Source organism: Eucyclogobius newberryi, unplaced genomic scaffold (genome assembly GCF_026437365.1).
Source record: "Eucyclogobius newberryi isolate DKJ021-1_F unplaced genomic scaffold, fEucNew1.0.hap1 SCAF_21, whole genome shotgun sequence".
Classification (NCBI taxonomy): Eukaryota; Metazoa; Chordata; class Actinopteri; order Gobiiformes; family Gobiidae; genus Eucyclogobius; species Eucyclogobius newberryi.
This window is the reverse complement of record NW_027315846.1, coordinates 15,199,917-15,215,452: the sequence shown is the minus strand read 5'-3', so window position 1 is coordinate 15,215,452 and position 15,536 is coordinate 15,199,917. Positions and strand designations below refer to the sequence as shown.

General features: G+C 43.5%; 1 protein-coding gene across 3 annotated transcripts in view; it reads left to right on the top strand.

Moving 5' to 3' along the window:
• ttc7b (tetratricopeptide repeat domain 7B) overlaps positions 1 to 15,335 on the top strand; it is a 16,640-nt gene extending 1,305 nt beyond the window's left edge. Inside the window, exons 3-22 of one of the 3 annotated variants that reach the window (XM_072457321.1) lie at positions 48 to 140; positions 671 to 834; positions 982 to 1,103; positions 1,885 to 1,963; positions 2,057 to 2,232; positions 2,347 to 2,410; positions 2,547 to 2,684; positions 2,763 to 2,951; positions 3,040 to 3,157; positions 3,243 to 3,300; positions 3,380 to 3,452; positions 3,521 to 3,681; positions 3,756 to 3,872; positions 4,598 to 4,695; positions 5,062 to 5,319; positions 6,710 to 6,760; positions 7,857 to 7,997; positions 8,396 to 8,598; positions 13,604 to 13,677; positions 13,759 to 15,335. In XM_072457321.1, the coding sequence (XP_072313422.1) occupies positions 48 to 140; positions 671 to 834; positions 982 to 1,103; positions 1,885 to 1,963; positions 2,057 to 2,232; positions 2,347 to 2,410; positions 2,547 to 2,684; positions 2,763 to 2,951; positions 3,040 to 3,157; positions 3,243 to 3,300; positions 3,380 to 3,452; positions 3,521 to 3,681; positions 3,756 to 3,872; positions 4,598 to 4,695; positions 5,062 to 5,319; positions 6,710 to 6,760; positions 7,857 to 7,997; positions 8,396 to 8,598; positions 13,604 to 13,677; positions 13,759 to 13,906 (2,525 nt within the window). In that variant the 3' untranslated portion in view covers positions 13,907 to 15,335. The remainder of the gene's footprint in view (positions 1 to 47; positions 141 to 670; positions 835 to 981; positions 1,104 to 1,884; positions 1,964 to 2,056; positions 2,233 to 2,346; positions 2,411 to 2,546; positions 2,685 to 2,762; positions 2,952 to 3,039; positions 3,158 to 3,242; positions 3,301 to 3,379; positions 3,453 to 3,520; positions 3,682 to 3,755; positions 3,873 to 4,597; positions 4,696 to 5,061; positions 5,320 to 6,709; positions 6,761 to 7,856; positions 7,998 to 8,395; positions 8,599 to 13,603; positions 13,678 to 13,758) is intronic. The other 2 variants (XM_072457323.1, XM_072457324.1) reach the window with 2 other exon arrangements.
• Positions 15,336 to 15,536: the final 201 nt, after the last annotated feature.

The following is a 15,536-nucleotide window of genomic DNA, read 5'->3' as shown; positions in this document are numbered from 1 at the left end:
TTGTCCCCTTTGTTTGAATGCTAATTATTCTTTTCAAAAATAATTAGGTCACTACAACAAGGTGAATCTGGATGAGCTGCAGCTAGGAGGGGCTCCTGTCTATAGGCTTTCTATGATAGCAGAGGCTTATGCGACTAAAGGTAAACAACTAAACACTATAGTGCATTCATATTTTTATTTGAGTAATCGTAAAGTATAGTAAATAGTAATAGTAAATAGTAAAACGATACGAGCACCGTAATATATATATATATATATATATATATAATATATTATATATATATATATATAATATATTATATATATATATATATATATATATATATATATATATATATATATATATATATATATATATATATATATATATTATATATATATATATAATATATAATATATAATTATATATATATATATATATATATATATATATATATATATATATATATATATATATATATATATATATATATATATATATATATATATATTTTTTTTTATTTTTTTTAGACCAAGCAACGTTTTTGTATATTTTAGGTGTTCTGTAGTTGAGGTTTGCGTCCACATGGTGGTAGTACTGTGCTATTGGGTTTGTGTTCGTCTGAAAGAGACTGGGATGCCTTTACATTTAGTTTGTTGACTTAACAACCTTTGTTTTTGTTTGTTTTAGGCCTTTGTCTTGAAAAGGTTCCTACCTCCTCGCCATCTCTGGCCAATAGGAACACAGGCTCTCCATCCTCTAACAGGGGCTCAACAGACAGGGACCAGGAAATCATCACATGCTATGAAAAATCAGGAGATATCGCTCTTCTTTACCTGCAAGAAGCTGAAAAGGTGTGCATTTACCCTTAAGCTCAAAAACGATAGATACAATAGTCTACAATTTGCCTAACAAGGAAGCGCTTATTGCAGCCACCTGGCAAAAGACATTACATACCAAAACTGTGCGACTTGTGTTCAAGTGAATTCTCCTTTCTCTAGGCTTTGTCAGCGGGGATGCAGAACCGCAGCCCTAAACCAGGTCCAGCTACACAAGATCAAGAGCTAGGCTATTTTCTGGAGACTGGCCTGCAAAGGGCGCATGTCATTCACTTCAAAAATGGGTGAGTGATATATTTAACAGTGTAGTAATTGTAATTTAAATGTATAAAGACTTGCACACAGGGCTTGTTATCAAATTGAAGGAATCCACTTCACACTTGGTTCACAGCTACCAGTTACAAAGCTGCTGACGGGCAAATAAAAGCAAAAGGTGTGAAGACTGTATTGTTGCTACGACAAAGCAGAGGTGGTTAGAACTTTTTTGCCAGATGGTGAATTAGTCATTATGTTTGTATTTTATTTTGTATTTTAAAAAGAAACTTCATTAGGAAGGACCACGCAACAACAAAGATGTGCAAATAACAATTTATTTAATGATGTGAGATGGACACTGGTGATCCATCGTGGCTCGAACTGCAGAGCGACGGCTGGGACGAGAGACTCAGTGTGGGCGCTCCATCTCTGCAATCTGCCCAACTGGTTCAGGACCCCCCCTCTTAGAAGTCTGAATGCTGAAAGAAAGCATGTTACAAGGAGAGGGAGGACAGCATGAGAGAATAGAGTCCAGCAGTGACTGAGGCTGTAGACTGGTATAAGAAGGCTTCTGGGTAATAGAGATGCTCACAAACCTCAGTTAACATATTAACTCTATTTGTAAATAATAACCACCACTACCATATACTATATATTGTTGTCAATTGTAACTGCATTCATTTAATGTATTGAATATAATATCCAAATACTTACCAGCTTCAGGTGGGCTTAACAGTTTTACAATAATTCACACCAAAAATAAAAATACATTTTTGATTATATTTTGCAATTTACTCATTTGCTGCACAGTAACTTGACTCATGGTGTGGGACGATTTCGGGAAATTCTTCGGGCCATCGAGACTAGAACCACTCAGAACCTGCGCATGGTGAGTTAACTTACACATTGAATGCAACGCGTTAATACCGACTGTGATCCTACCCAAGATTGTTTTTGAATGTGATTTTTGTTTTGCACTCAGACCATAGCGAGACAGTTGGCAGAGATCTTGCTCAGGGGTATGTGTGAGCAGAGTTACTGGTCTCCCCTGGAAGACCCGCCCACGGTGTCACCCCTGGATGATCCCACTCGGCACGGACACGTTCACAGCAAGAACTACACTCTGAGCCGGCGCCCTCGAGTGTACTCCGGAGAAAAGTAAGGGAAAATGCTATCCACTAAACTTGGAAAGCAGAGAAAAACATGCCAAATCCCACCAACATAGGCTGTGGCAGTGGAGTAGTCATTTCTCTTGACTCTTTCTCTCCTCAGTCTCTTTTGCCCCCAGGAGAATACAGAAGAGGCATTGCTGCTGCTTCTCATTAGTGAGTCAATGGTAAGCACTTATAAATGACTACACTTCCACCCCAGAATTTTACATATTTCGCCAGCCTCTGTCAAGAATTGTTTTTAATTGCCGTTGCCACAGTATGTCGCCATAATGTCTGATGTACTACTTTGCATTTGTGAAGGCAAATCGCGATGCCGTTTTGAGCAGGATACCTGAACACAACAACGACCGCATCATAAGCCTCCAGTCCGCCTCGGTCGTGTATGACCTTTTGACCATTGCTCTAGGAAGGAGAGGACAGTACGAGATGCTATCTGAGGTGAGCGGCCCAGTTTCTCACTAGCAGGATGGCGACGTCTTTAATTGTACTAAGAATATCCTACTCTCATGTCCCCAGTGTTTGGAAAGAGCTATGAAGTTCGCCTTTGAGGAGTTTCACTTGTGGTACCAGCTTGCCCTGTCGCTGATGGCTGCTGGGAAATCGGCCCGAGCAGTTAAAGTCATTAAAGAGTGCATTCGCTTGAAGCCGGACGACCCCACAATTCCACTTCTCGCCGTCAAACTCTGCATTGGACCTCTTCACTGGGTATCTTTTGTCTCCTGACTATATGTTGCTTGTTTTTTGTCATAGTTTTCATTTTTGTTTTCTCCTATTTTTGTATTTTTCCACTCAGTTGGATGAAGGGGAGACATTTTCCAAGATGGTGGTTGAAATGGGGGACAAAGCAGCGGAGTTCAGAGCCAAAGGATACTTGGCAATGGGGCTAGTTTACAGCCTTAAAGCCACCGATGGTAATAGCACCAAGATTTAGTCACTGTCTTGTCTATAAAATTTAAATCCGTATTTATAACTTATTGGTTTTCTCTTCAATTTCAGCAACATTGAGAAATTTGCAAGAGGAATACCAGAGAAAAGCTTTAGGAGCATTCCAAAGGTGAAGCTTCCCAACCTAATTGATTACTTTATCATGTAAAACATCTCTGTTAATATTCCTTTTCTTGTTTGATGTGTAGAGCCCAGAGTCTGTCACCTACCGACCATTTAGCAGCTTTCTACCTGGCTCTTCAGCTGGCTGTGTCACGGCAGGTAAAAAAGAAACAAAGAACAATTCCAAGTGTTCAATTCAACTGTTTTAAAACTATTTTGTTCCATAGATTCCCGAGGCTCTGGGATATGTGCGACAAGCGCTACAACTACAAGGTGATGATGTCCATTCCCTCCACCTTCTGGCCCTGCTTCTTTCTGCACAGAAACACTACCACGATGCTCTCAACATAATAGAAATGGCTCTGTCAGAATACCCCGAGAACTTTAAGTAAGAAATTATTTGGTTTACTCTGTTTTATTGGAGGTTGTATTTTCATGATTTTAATGTCCTTCTTGTTTTAGCCTATTGTACACCAAAGTAAAGTTGGAGTCGATGTGCAGAGGACCAGAAGAAGCTCTAATGACATGTAAACACATGTTACAAATTTGGAAGAGTTTTTATAACCTTACCAATCCCAGGTACAAGCCACACAATCTATTTTAACTAAACATCTGTTTTACACATTTTACTGTATTAAGCTTGTGTACAAGCTGATTAAGTCATTTTGTGAATACATTATTTTTGTTAACTCTCAATAGACCCATTAATTATCAGAATGTTGATCTCTGGAATACAAAACGAAGTAAACTTTAACACATTTGAATTGAGATCAGACCTAAATGTTAATGATTTTACGTCTTTATTGGAGAAAATAAGCAGTTAGCTTTTCTTTTACAAAATATGGAAAATTACTATTCTCAAGTCCCACAATAGTTTAGTTTAGCTTCACAAAAAGTACAATTTGTTGTAAAGTATGCAATATATCTTTATAATAGAAAACATTTCTAAAACATAAAAATCTGAATTTGGCCTTCATTAAAATGCTACGTACGTGATCATAATTTCCTACTAAATAATAATAAAAAAAATACAATTTACAATATACACTTGTGTATATTTACTTTCACTTGTGTGTGTGTATAATTTAATTCACAAAACACACTTCATTTTGTAATATTCTTAGGTTAAGTTTAGCTTCTCCATTGAAATGGTCCACATCACTCCATTCTAGAATTTAGAATGTATTTGACCAATAAGACCACTAGTGAAATTAGTCAGGACTTCACTGGTGTAAAAGGTTCAAAAGAGTGGCAAGAGAGCAACATTGTACTAATGTGTGGTTGTTCTCCTGTGTTCCCTGCAGTGATTCTGGGCGTGGCAGCAGCCTGTTGGACAGAGCCATCGCGGACAGACGCCAGCTTAATGCCATGACCCTGCCGGACTTCAGTGACCCTGAGACTGGTAGGGCCCACACGCAGACAGGCCCCTCTGTCACAATCAATCTACATGTACTCTTCTACTTCATTTTGCCATCTCAAGTTATAAAGACCTGAACAGTGTCATCACACCACATAGAATTTTTAGTTAGCCAAATGATCAACCTTTTAAGATGCTAAATACTTAATTTTCTGTTAATTTTAATGTCATGTTTTGGCTAATGCATCTGTGGATGTTTTGCTCATTTTATAGCAACATAGTGACTTTTGCCAGTAATGTCCATTTTTAGGCATTATTTACTTTATAACATGTTTCAGTTCTAGGTGTTACTACTATACATGTCGTATTCATTGTTCTTTCTTTATTTCACACTTTTCTGTTTTGTTTTAGTCTCTGTTTCTTCTTCGTCTCAGTCTGGCTCGGATCCAATCTCCCCCATCTCTCCCACTGCCTCCACCCTGTCCTTTTCGCTGCCGTCCCCTTGCTCTCCTGTCTTTCCCCCGCAGCCTCCCCCACTCTCTCCGCTCAGACACCAGGCCTCCCTGCCTGCTTCCTTTCCTCCGCCCATCTCCCCGTCCGGTGCTCCAGGGCCCACCAGGACGCACTCGTTTTGTAACCACAGTGCACTGCGCCAGCTCTCCTCCAACTGTAATCCACCTGCTTGTGCCGTTACTCTGAGCATGGTGTGGCGAGGGCCTGTTACAAAGTGTGATGTTGTGCTATGGAAAACACATTAACCTTGCATGAAAACCTCATTTAATATATTTAATTCAAAACTATCCTTTACTATGTTCTAACATCAATCAAACATGAGCTGGAATAGATAAATTGCACCATGAAACTGTTCCCCAGTGTATTAAAAATGTATTAAACAATGTTTATAAAATCAATTTCATAAGCAGCCGCATTTGAGCAGAGTTCTAATGGATTACCATTACCATATTATTGTAAATGGATGATTTATTAGAAGAATTGCAAATTGAGATCATCCTTTTCCTCTCTAACGCCCATCCCTATCGCTAATTTATTGACTTATATGCCTGTATAGTTATTGTGACAGGCTTGGTAAGGAGAGTGACCCTGAACAACACCAAGTTTCGGGAAGATTCACTTGTATCTGTGCATTTTCTTTGCTGCTGCTGAGTTTATGTCATTATAAAAGAGCTGCCACTTCTCATTGCCACTCCCAGTGACAGCAGTAGTGCCCGGTCACAGATAATTGCCTGTCTACAATGCACTGCACTGACACAATGACTTGTTGAAGAACCTCATTACTTCCACTGTAACATGACCTGGATGCTGGTGTTCTAAAAATGGTGCATACCTGCGATAACCACCTGTAGATGTGTATATTTTTACTCTCACTGAAACTGCAACGAGTGTGGGTAAAAAGCATGTATTTCGGATTGCTTTAAAATCACATTTTATTCACAATCATTGTGCTCACCTTCCTCTCTTCAATCACAGTATAAGTTCCATAAATTATATATTTTTTTGGTATAATTTGGTATTCTCCATGTTTGTGTTGAGTTATACTTGTAATGCCCAATTTCACAAAAACCTTCGACAGCTTTACAAAAAAAGGTGTGACAAGATACTGTCATTGGAATTTTGATTGACACGGATGAAAAATATTTACGCTTTATGAAGTCAGATTTAAAGGTACACTATGTAACTTCTAGAGAGCCTGCCACCTGTTTGTCTCCATGGAGATGTTATCGACTTTTCCTTGAATATTCCACACATTTAACTTGCTTTTTTCCCCCTCTACAATTAGAGGTGTTTTATTAATCCAAAATTCGACAACAATAATTCTTACTGTGAGCAGGCCATACTGTAGAGCAGCTAAAATATCCTCCAAAAAGTTACACAGCACAACTTTACCCAAAAAGAAGCCTTGTGATCCTTATGGTTTTTGGAGCCCATTTCCTATATCTGCATTATTCATCATTCATTTTCTTTTTTTCTCTCTTACTCCCTGTCTTTGAATCATTAACACTCATCTTTTCTGTTTCCCACCTGACCATTTTCTTTCAAGGCGGCCCTCAAGAGGCTAATACATTTGGGTTTTCCTCCATGTTTTCTGTTTGTAAGTAGTAAAGTAACCTCCATCTGACCTTCTGTTTCCATCCATTGATCTGTCTTTCTTAACGCTGGTCCCTTTCCACTCCCCGATAATATATGTATGAAAACTATCACAACCACAAAAACATACATATCTGCTGCTTTGACATTAGGTCTTCAGTTGAGTAGCTGTGAAGATAGAATATTAAGAGTTAAAGGAATACTGAAGCTGTAGCACTGGACATGTCTTTTTTCAAGATGTCTTGGGTGTATTCCTTTTAATTCAATTATCTGCTTTACTGCATGCATCGCTGTGTCACATTCACAGCTTAAGCAATGCAGACCCTCAACGTTGGTCACCAAACCCACCGTTTATTGCTGGCTTATCACAAATGTATGTAATGTCAACTGTTGACCAATTAATGCAGTTTGTATTTAAAGAAAAGGGTTACAGTACTAGATGCTTGCCCTAAAGCCGGCCTTTTTTCAGGCAGTGCTGGTGAATTATCAATTCATTAATCCCTCATTCGTCTAACTTTACTACTCAAACAATTGTTCTATTATTATAGCCTTATTGTTACACTGGATTCTTAATCTTAGGAAAGTTGAAGGAAGGAATTGTTTAGGTTTTACAAAAAATAGTAACCATTGACGAGGTAGAAACAGATTTCAAGTTTGTTTTGAACGTTTATGTAAACCTAAACATTAACAAATGATAACGCACATCTACCATCTACAGAGTTTATAGGGCACAAAAGCTTGTAGCTTTGCTTTCACAGATTTGCTGTGTGTGTTTGCTGCACTGTGCAGCCATTTTGCATCCCTGTAATCATCTGATGTTATTGTGTGTAGAGCAAAAGCCAGGCCCACTCTCTTAATGTACTAATGAGCAGCCTTTATGCATGGTGTTGCAGAAACCGTGTCCTGGTTAATTCAGGCAATTTCATGTGCCAATTTGGGCCCGTCATTTGCTCTGCGTGCCCAGATTTAAACCATGAGACGTTGCTGAAACCATTAACGTGACTGAAGCCTGGATTCTGGCACATGGAAGTCTAACACCGCAGCCATAATAAATCAGATAATTAGACTCCAATACGTTAAACTCTGATCTCTTTCACTAGGCTCGGTTCATGCCACGTCTATCGCTGCCAGCCGAGTAGAGCAGGCTCTGTCTGAGGTGGCCTCCTCTCTCCAGAGCAGTGCCCCCAAACACGGGCCGCTGCACCCCTGGATGACACTGGCTCAGATTTGGCTGCATGCAGGTACTATCCTGGTCCTCATAGACGACTGTAATATTTATTATTTTATTCTCTCTGAACCAACAAACCAGATACAAACTAATGTCTATTTCTCTTCATTTCAACAACAACATACCTTCAAACAAAAACAAATTCCAGTATCCAAGCAAAGTTTGTTTACTCCCCTGGTTATCTTTCTGACTACTTTCTCTCACTGGTGGTCATTTCCATCTTGGCAACAGAGCTAATATAATCAACCAATCATAATTCAGACAAGCAGACTCCTTTCCTGTTTCTGTAGGAATTATTCCGTCTCAAAATGCCATCTACAATTAACCAGGACTTTGTGACATTTAAAGGGTTGGCAAAGCATTTGTGTGCATGTCTCCTTCATATTTGCCTTGCATGTTTGCCTTCAACAGCCGAAGTGTACATTGGGATGTCCAAGCCCGCTGAAGCCACGGCGTGCACACAGGAAGCGGCCAACCTATTCCCCACGTCCCACAATGTGCTGTACATGAGGGGGCAGATCGCCGAGCTGCGGGGCAACATCGAAGAGGCCAAGCGGTGGTACGAGGAGGCGCTGTCCATCAACCCCACACACGTGAAGACCATGCAAAGACTGGTAATGCGCAGAATACACCCAAAGAGACAACACTCTTCTTTTCCATGAACAGTCAGTGGCTCTGGCTCGAGTCATTTTTGTGTAATTGCTCTGAGTCCTCTGGGACAGCCCCATTAGAATCTTCTTTCCTGAACGGGAGTGGTACATCTCTCCTCGGTGTCTTTGTGCCCAAATGGTTTAATCTCATTCACTCAACCATACAATCCCAGCACTCTGTTCTGTTTATGGAGGGCTGGCCTTATTAAATACTCTCCGAAAGCACTTAGCCAGGATTTGACAGTAAATCACCTGGGAACCAGTCAAAAGCTTGTGCTCCGTCCACAGCAGAGTCTATGCTTATTTGAACATTAACTAAATGAATGAAGATATATGACTTATCAGACTTCAACATTTAAATTTAATTCCCTCATTTAAATGTAGTGAATTGTGACTTTGAATATCGGTTTAACTATCACCAAATTGGACACTGGTGAAGCCCCATTTAGTTATTTTGGTCGGTCTTCGTGTTAACTGTTACAATATAACATTAAAACTTTGTTCAGTCAAACTAAATGTTTGACTGAACAAAAGCAATACATGTGTTCTGTTTTTCCTTACACATGCTTTTAAGATATCAAATTATTTCACCAATATTTAATTATAGGTCTGAGAATGAAAATTGTTGGAAAAATAGATTATTTATAGATTATTCATTATTGAAACCGCTTCTGTCCCCTGTCTGTCTTTGGAACTCGAGCAATTAGAGCATATTACACCAATTATGTTTGAATGACAAGGGAGGAAGTAATATCTATCAAGTTAGTGTGAAAACTGTTGGTATAGACTTAAACACTACATATAAAATGTATAAATTGTCTGTTTAATTTAGATGTTCCTGTTTGCTAATCTCCTCTCCTTGAACCGACACCTTAACGTGGTGGAGGGGTTTGAGTGCCCGAATGATCCCGGGAGCTATGTTGTCGGGGGCTTCATGCCCCTGGTAGGGTCTCCCAAGGCAAACAGGTCGTAGGTGACGGGTCAGACAAAGATCGGTTCAGAAGCCCTCTATGATGACAACACGAACAAGGCAGTTTACGTCGCCCGGATCGGCGTCACCGGGGCCCCATCCTGGAGCCAGGCCTGGGATGGGTGCTCCATGGCGAGCGCCTGGAGGCCGGGTCTTACCCCACGGGGCCCGGCCGGGCACAGCCCGAAGGAGCGACGTGGGGCCGCCCTCCCGTGGGCCCACCACCCGCAGGAGGATCCATAAGGGGCCGGTGCAGAGAGATCTGGGCGGCAGTCGACGGCAGGGGCCTCGGCGACCAGATCTCCAGACACAGAGACTAACTCTGGGGACATGGAATGTCACCTCGCTGGGGGGGAAAGAGCCTGAGCTTGTGCGGGAGGTTGAGCGATACCGACTAGATATAGTCGGCCCCACCTCCACGCACAGTTTGGGCTCTGGAACCCATCTCCTCGAGAGGGGCTGGACGCTCCACTTCTCTGGTGTTGCCCGCGGGGAGAGGCGGCGGGCTGGTGTGGGCTTTCTTATAGCCCCTCAGCTCAGCCGCCACGTGTTGGAGTTTACCCCGGTGAACGAGAGGGTCGCGTCCCTCCGCCTTCGGGTGGGGGACAGGTCTCTCACTGTTGTGGCGGCCTACGGGCCGAACAGCAGTGCAGAGTACCCGGCCTTCTTGGAGTCCTTGGGAGGGGTACTGGACAGTGCACCGACCGGGGACTCTGTTGTTCTACTGGGGGACTTCAACGCCCACGTGGGCAATGACAGTGACACCTGGAGAGGGGTGATCGGGAAGAACGGCTTCCCCGATCTGAACCCGAGCGGTGTTCAGTTATTGGACTTCTGTGCTAGCCACGGATTGTCCATAACGAACACCATGTTCAAGCACAAGGGTGTCCATCAGTGCACATGGCACCAGGACACCCTAGGCCGGAAGTCAATGATCGACTCTGTTGTCGTGTCATCAGACCTCCGGCCGCGTGTCTTGGACACTCGGGTGAAGAGAGGGGCAGAGTTGTCAACCATTCACCACCTGGTGGTGAGTTGGATCCGCTGGCGGAGGAGGAAGCCGGACAGACTTGGCAGACCCAAGCGCATTGTGAGGGTCTGTTGGGAACGTCTAGTGGAGCCCTCTGTCAGTAGGGTATTCAACTCGCACCTCCGGGAGAGCTTCTCCCATGTCCCGGGGGAGGTTGGGGACATTGAGTCCAAGTGGACCATGTTCTCCGCCTCCATTGTTGATGCGGCTGCTCGGAGTTGTGGTCGCAAGGTCTCCGGTGCCTGTCGTGGCGGCAACCCCCGAACCCGGTGGTGGACACCGGAAGTAAGGGATGCCGTCAGACTGAAGAAGGAGGCCTATCAGGCCACTCGACGGGTATCAGGAGGCCAAGCGAGCCGCGGCTCGTGCTGTCGCAGAGGCAAAAACCCGGGCCTGGGAGGAGTTCGGGGAGGCCATGGAGGAGGACTATCGGTCGGCACCAAAGAAATTCTGGCAAACCGTCCGGCGCCTCAGGAGGGGGAAGCAGTGTCTCACCAACACCGTTTATGGTGCGGGTGGAGGCCTGCTGACCTCGACTGGGGATGTCGTCGGACGGTGGAAGGAATACTTTGAGGATCTCCTTAATCCCTCAGTCACGTCTTCCGAAGAGGAAGTAGAGACCGGGGACTCGGAGGCTGGCTCATCCATCACCCAAGCTGAAGTCACTGAGGTTGTTCGCAAACTCCTCGGTGGCAGGGCTCCGGGGGTGGATGAGATCCGCCCTGAGTACCTAAAGTATCTGGATGTTGTAGGACTGTCTTGGTTGACACGTCTCTGCAACATTGCGTGGCGTTCGGGGACTGTGCCTCTGGACTGGCAGACCGGTGTGGTGGTCCCTCTGTTCAAGAAGGGGGACCGGAGGGTGTGTTCCAACTACAGAGGGATCACACTCCTCAGCCTCCCGGGTAAGGTCTATTCCAAGGTACTGGAGAGGAGAATCCGACCGATAGTCGAACCTCGGATTCAGGAGGAGCAGAGTGGTTTTCGTCCCGGTCGTGGAACTGGTGTCCTTTGCGGGGTGTTCCGGGAGTACGGGGTCCGGGGCCCTTTGCTCAGGGCTGTCCGGTCCCTGTATGACCGGAGCAGGAGCTGTGTTCGCATTGCCGGCAGTAAGTCAGACCTGTTCCCAGTGCATGTTGGACTCCGCCAGGGCTGCCCTTTGTCACCGGTTCTGTTCATAATTTTTATGGACAGAATTTCTAGGCGCAGTCAGGGGTCGGAGGGTACCCAGTTTAGGGACCACAGGATCTCATCTCTGCTGTTTGCAGACGATGTTGTCCTGATGGCTCCATCAAACCCGGACCTGCAACATGCACTGGGACGGTTTGCAGCCGAGTGTAAAGCGGCTGGGATGAGAATCAGCACCTCCAAATCCGAGGCCATGGTTCTCGACCGGAAAAAGGTTGCTTGCCCTCTCCAGGTGGGTGGGGTGTCCTTGCCCCAAGTGGAGGAGTTCAAGTATCTCGGGGTCTTGTTCACGAGTGAGGGAAGGATGGAGCGTGAGATCGACAGACGGATCGGTGCAGCGGCTGCAGTGATGCAGTCGCTGCATCGGACCGTTGTGGTGAAGAGGGAGCTGAGCTGAAAGGCAAAGCTCTCTATTTACCGGTCGGTCTACGTTCTACCCTCACCTATGGTCATGAGCTTTGGGTAATGACCGAAAGAACAAGATCGCGGATACAAGCGGTCGAAATGAGTTTCCTCCGCCGTGTGGCTGGGCGCTCCCCTAGAGATAAGGTGAGGAGCTCGGCCACACGGGGGGAGCTCGGAGTAGAGCCGCTGCTCCTCCACGTCGAGAGGAGCCAGCTGAGGTGGCTCGGGCATCTGTTCCGGATGCCTCCTGGGTGCTTCCCTGGGGAGGTGTTTCAGGCATGTCCCACCGGGAAGAGGCCCCGGGGAAGACCCAGAACACGCTGGAGAGACTATGTCTCTCGGCTGGCCTGGGAACGCCTCGGGATCCCCCCGGAGGAGTTAGAGGAAGTGTCTGGGGAGAAGGAAGTCTGGGAGTCCCTGCTCATACTGCTGCCCCCGCGACCCGGCCCCGGATAAAGCGGCAGAAGATGGATGGATGGATGTTTGCTAATCATGAAAATCAGGACAATCAATACAACCAAAATACAACCAATTGTATTGTGTTTTCCCCTCACAGGTTTTGTCTATAGGAGTTTTTGTTTATAAGAGATCTTCTATTGAGAGTGTTTTTCAGACTTCCTATAAGTGATCTGTTCTTTTCCTCTGTATCTACCTCTGTATCTACCTGCGTTGCAACAATGAAATTTCCCCATGTGTGGACAATAAAGGATTATCTTATAAATTTAGTTTTAAATATTGTGGCACAAATTATTTTGATTTGAATAATTTATAATTAAAAATGCCACTTATTACCTACATTTTAATATGTAAGCTGTCACTTTTGACCAATGTAGTCACTTTTATGACAATACTATGAGCACCAAAGTCTAATTTTGTTATGCCGATTTCAATTCCAGGTTGTTGTTGTTGTTGTTCTTTTACCATGGAGGGACACTTTTGTCTCCTGTATTAAAGTATTCATCCAAATATGGAAAAATGGTAAAATAAAGTTGTAATTTTTAATAAACAGGAATGTAAAGTTAACAGGATGTACACAAAATAACTGAAGACCAAACAAAGGTAAATCATCAGTTTAAAAATGGATGAGTCACTATAGGCTTAACAAAACAAAAGCCCATAAATGAAACAAATTGACAAAATAAAAGGCGACAAGATGAACAAACCGGCCCAGAGCTGGTGCAGGAACTTTAAACAGGCACGGCTGTTGATTGCCCAGCCAATTTAGGGACAGAAATGCGGAGGAGCCTCCAATGACGGCACAAACACAATGCAGCCATGTCGGGAAGGGAAACGCAACATTTAAACACACAACAAGCCGTCAGGGGCCGTAACAGGAAGCACTGATTGTAAATGTTCCTTTTGACCCTCCTCCACAGGGTCTGATCCTCCACCAGCTCCAGCGCTACAGTCTGTCCGAGAAGGTTCTGAGAGACGCTGTGCAGGTCAACAGGTATGTGGTCATAAAACCTTTTAGTGATTCATTCTACGGTGGATCTTCTGTTGTCTGATGTCACTTTTTTTTTGTCGTCAGCACGGCCCATGACGTGTGGAACAGTCTGGGCGAGGTGCTGCAGGCTCAGGGCAACTCTGCCGCTGCCACCGAGTGTTTCCTGACGGCGCTGGAGCTGGAGGCCAGTAGCCCTATTCTGCCATTCACCATCATACCAAGAGCACTTTAATGAAACGCACAATATAACACACACACACACACACACAGTTTCAATACTGTAAACGGCACAAATTAAAGATGACTAAACTATGTGAACACCACTTGAGCATGCAAATCCAGTGACGTTATTGCACTTTGATGCTGTAGGCAAAGTTGGAAAATAGTCTTAACAACTCTATGCCAACATCCCACTATTTCTGTTTAGGCAGCTATTCTTTTGCCTCTACATTTTAAGTCGATGACCACAAGAAATATGCGATTTGCCTGGCTAAATATTTTCGTGCTAAATATTAAAGGTGCATTGTGTAGTCACGGGTCAAATCTGTGGAAAGGCGACCCCGCTCACTGTAAAACTCCATTCATCCAGCTATTTTTAACGCAATAAAAAAACACCTGTAATTTGTGTAAAAGTGCAAGAAAAAGAAGTTTAATGCCATACTGTGGAACATTCCAAGCAAAGCAATAATATCTCCTTGAAGACGAGCACGTGGCAGACAGACAAGTTACACAGTGCACCTTTTTTATATTGAGCCTTCACAAAGATGATATTATTGTTTACATATTGTTTACAGAGGAGCTGTCACTGAACATTAGACTGCTTCCTCGCTTTCCCACAATGCCTTTTGTCTGCTGGGCTGACTGCTCGCTGGCATGCTTCCATAGGTGCACTTTCAGCATGTCTGTTGCCACGTTAACCTGCGAGTGCTCAGTGTCTGTGTTACCAATACTTGTGTGTGTTTGTTCATATCAAGCTGTTGCCTCTACTGATGTGCGTTACTGTCATTTTCTGTGAGGTTTCAAATGTAAATATGAATACTTCTCAAATGTATCTGCTGTAGGAGTTTTTAGTTACGTTTACATGCTCTCCACGTTTCTCTCGCTCTCTCTTTGAAATGGAATGTGGTAGTTTTCCTCTTGCCATGCCAAATATTTCAAAAACAATTTCCTCATGTATTTAATTTACACCGGATCTCACCGCTTGTTTTTGCTGTTCAAACAAAGGAAATCATTGTTACTGTAAAGTGGACTGTGAAATGTTATGTTGAAATTTCTGTAAATAGAAAATACATCAAATTACTATAGCTAACGACATTCATCTTAATGGCCAAGTGCTTTCTAATAAACAACAATAATTGAATGAGTTGAATTTGTCTAAAGGACTAAAATGTGTTTTAATATAAAATGAATTCTCACTAAATGTCGATCTCCCTGTACACTTACCTGTAAATGTAGTCCCAGTGATTGTGCTGTGGTTCTATCACAGTTAAATATAGTTTTTCCTTGAATTTTATGCAATACCAAAATATATTGATGTACATAATGTGTAATTTTAGTTAATTATAAATATTTTTCTGGCTGTAAATGGTGACCTGATGATTCATTTTGTTGATTTGAGCTGTACAGGAGTGACTGAAATGTGAATAAATGATTTAAATATATTTTGTTGAGTATGTGGTGGTCCACAGGCAGTGGTGACCGGGGCCAGCAGTGTGCCTTACAGTCTCCGGTGTGCTCTGGTGGATTTGAGAGCCGACCTTTTATGAGTGGATTAATGCGCCGACAGGCTTTGTCCAAAAGTGTCAGGAAGCGACAGTACTGAGATCTCCCACAGCCACAGCTCACATAACGGCCGTTTGCCA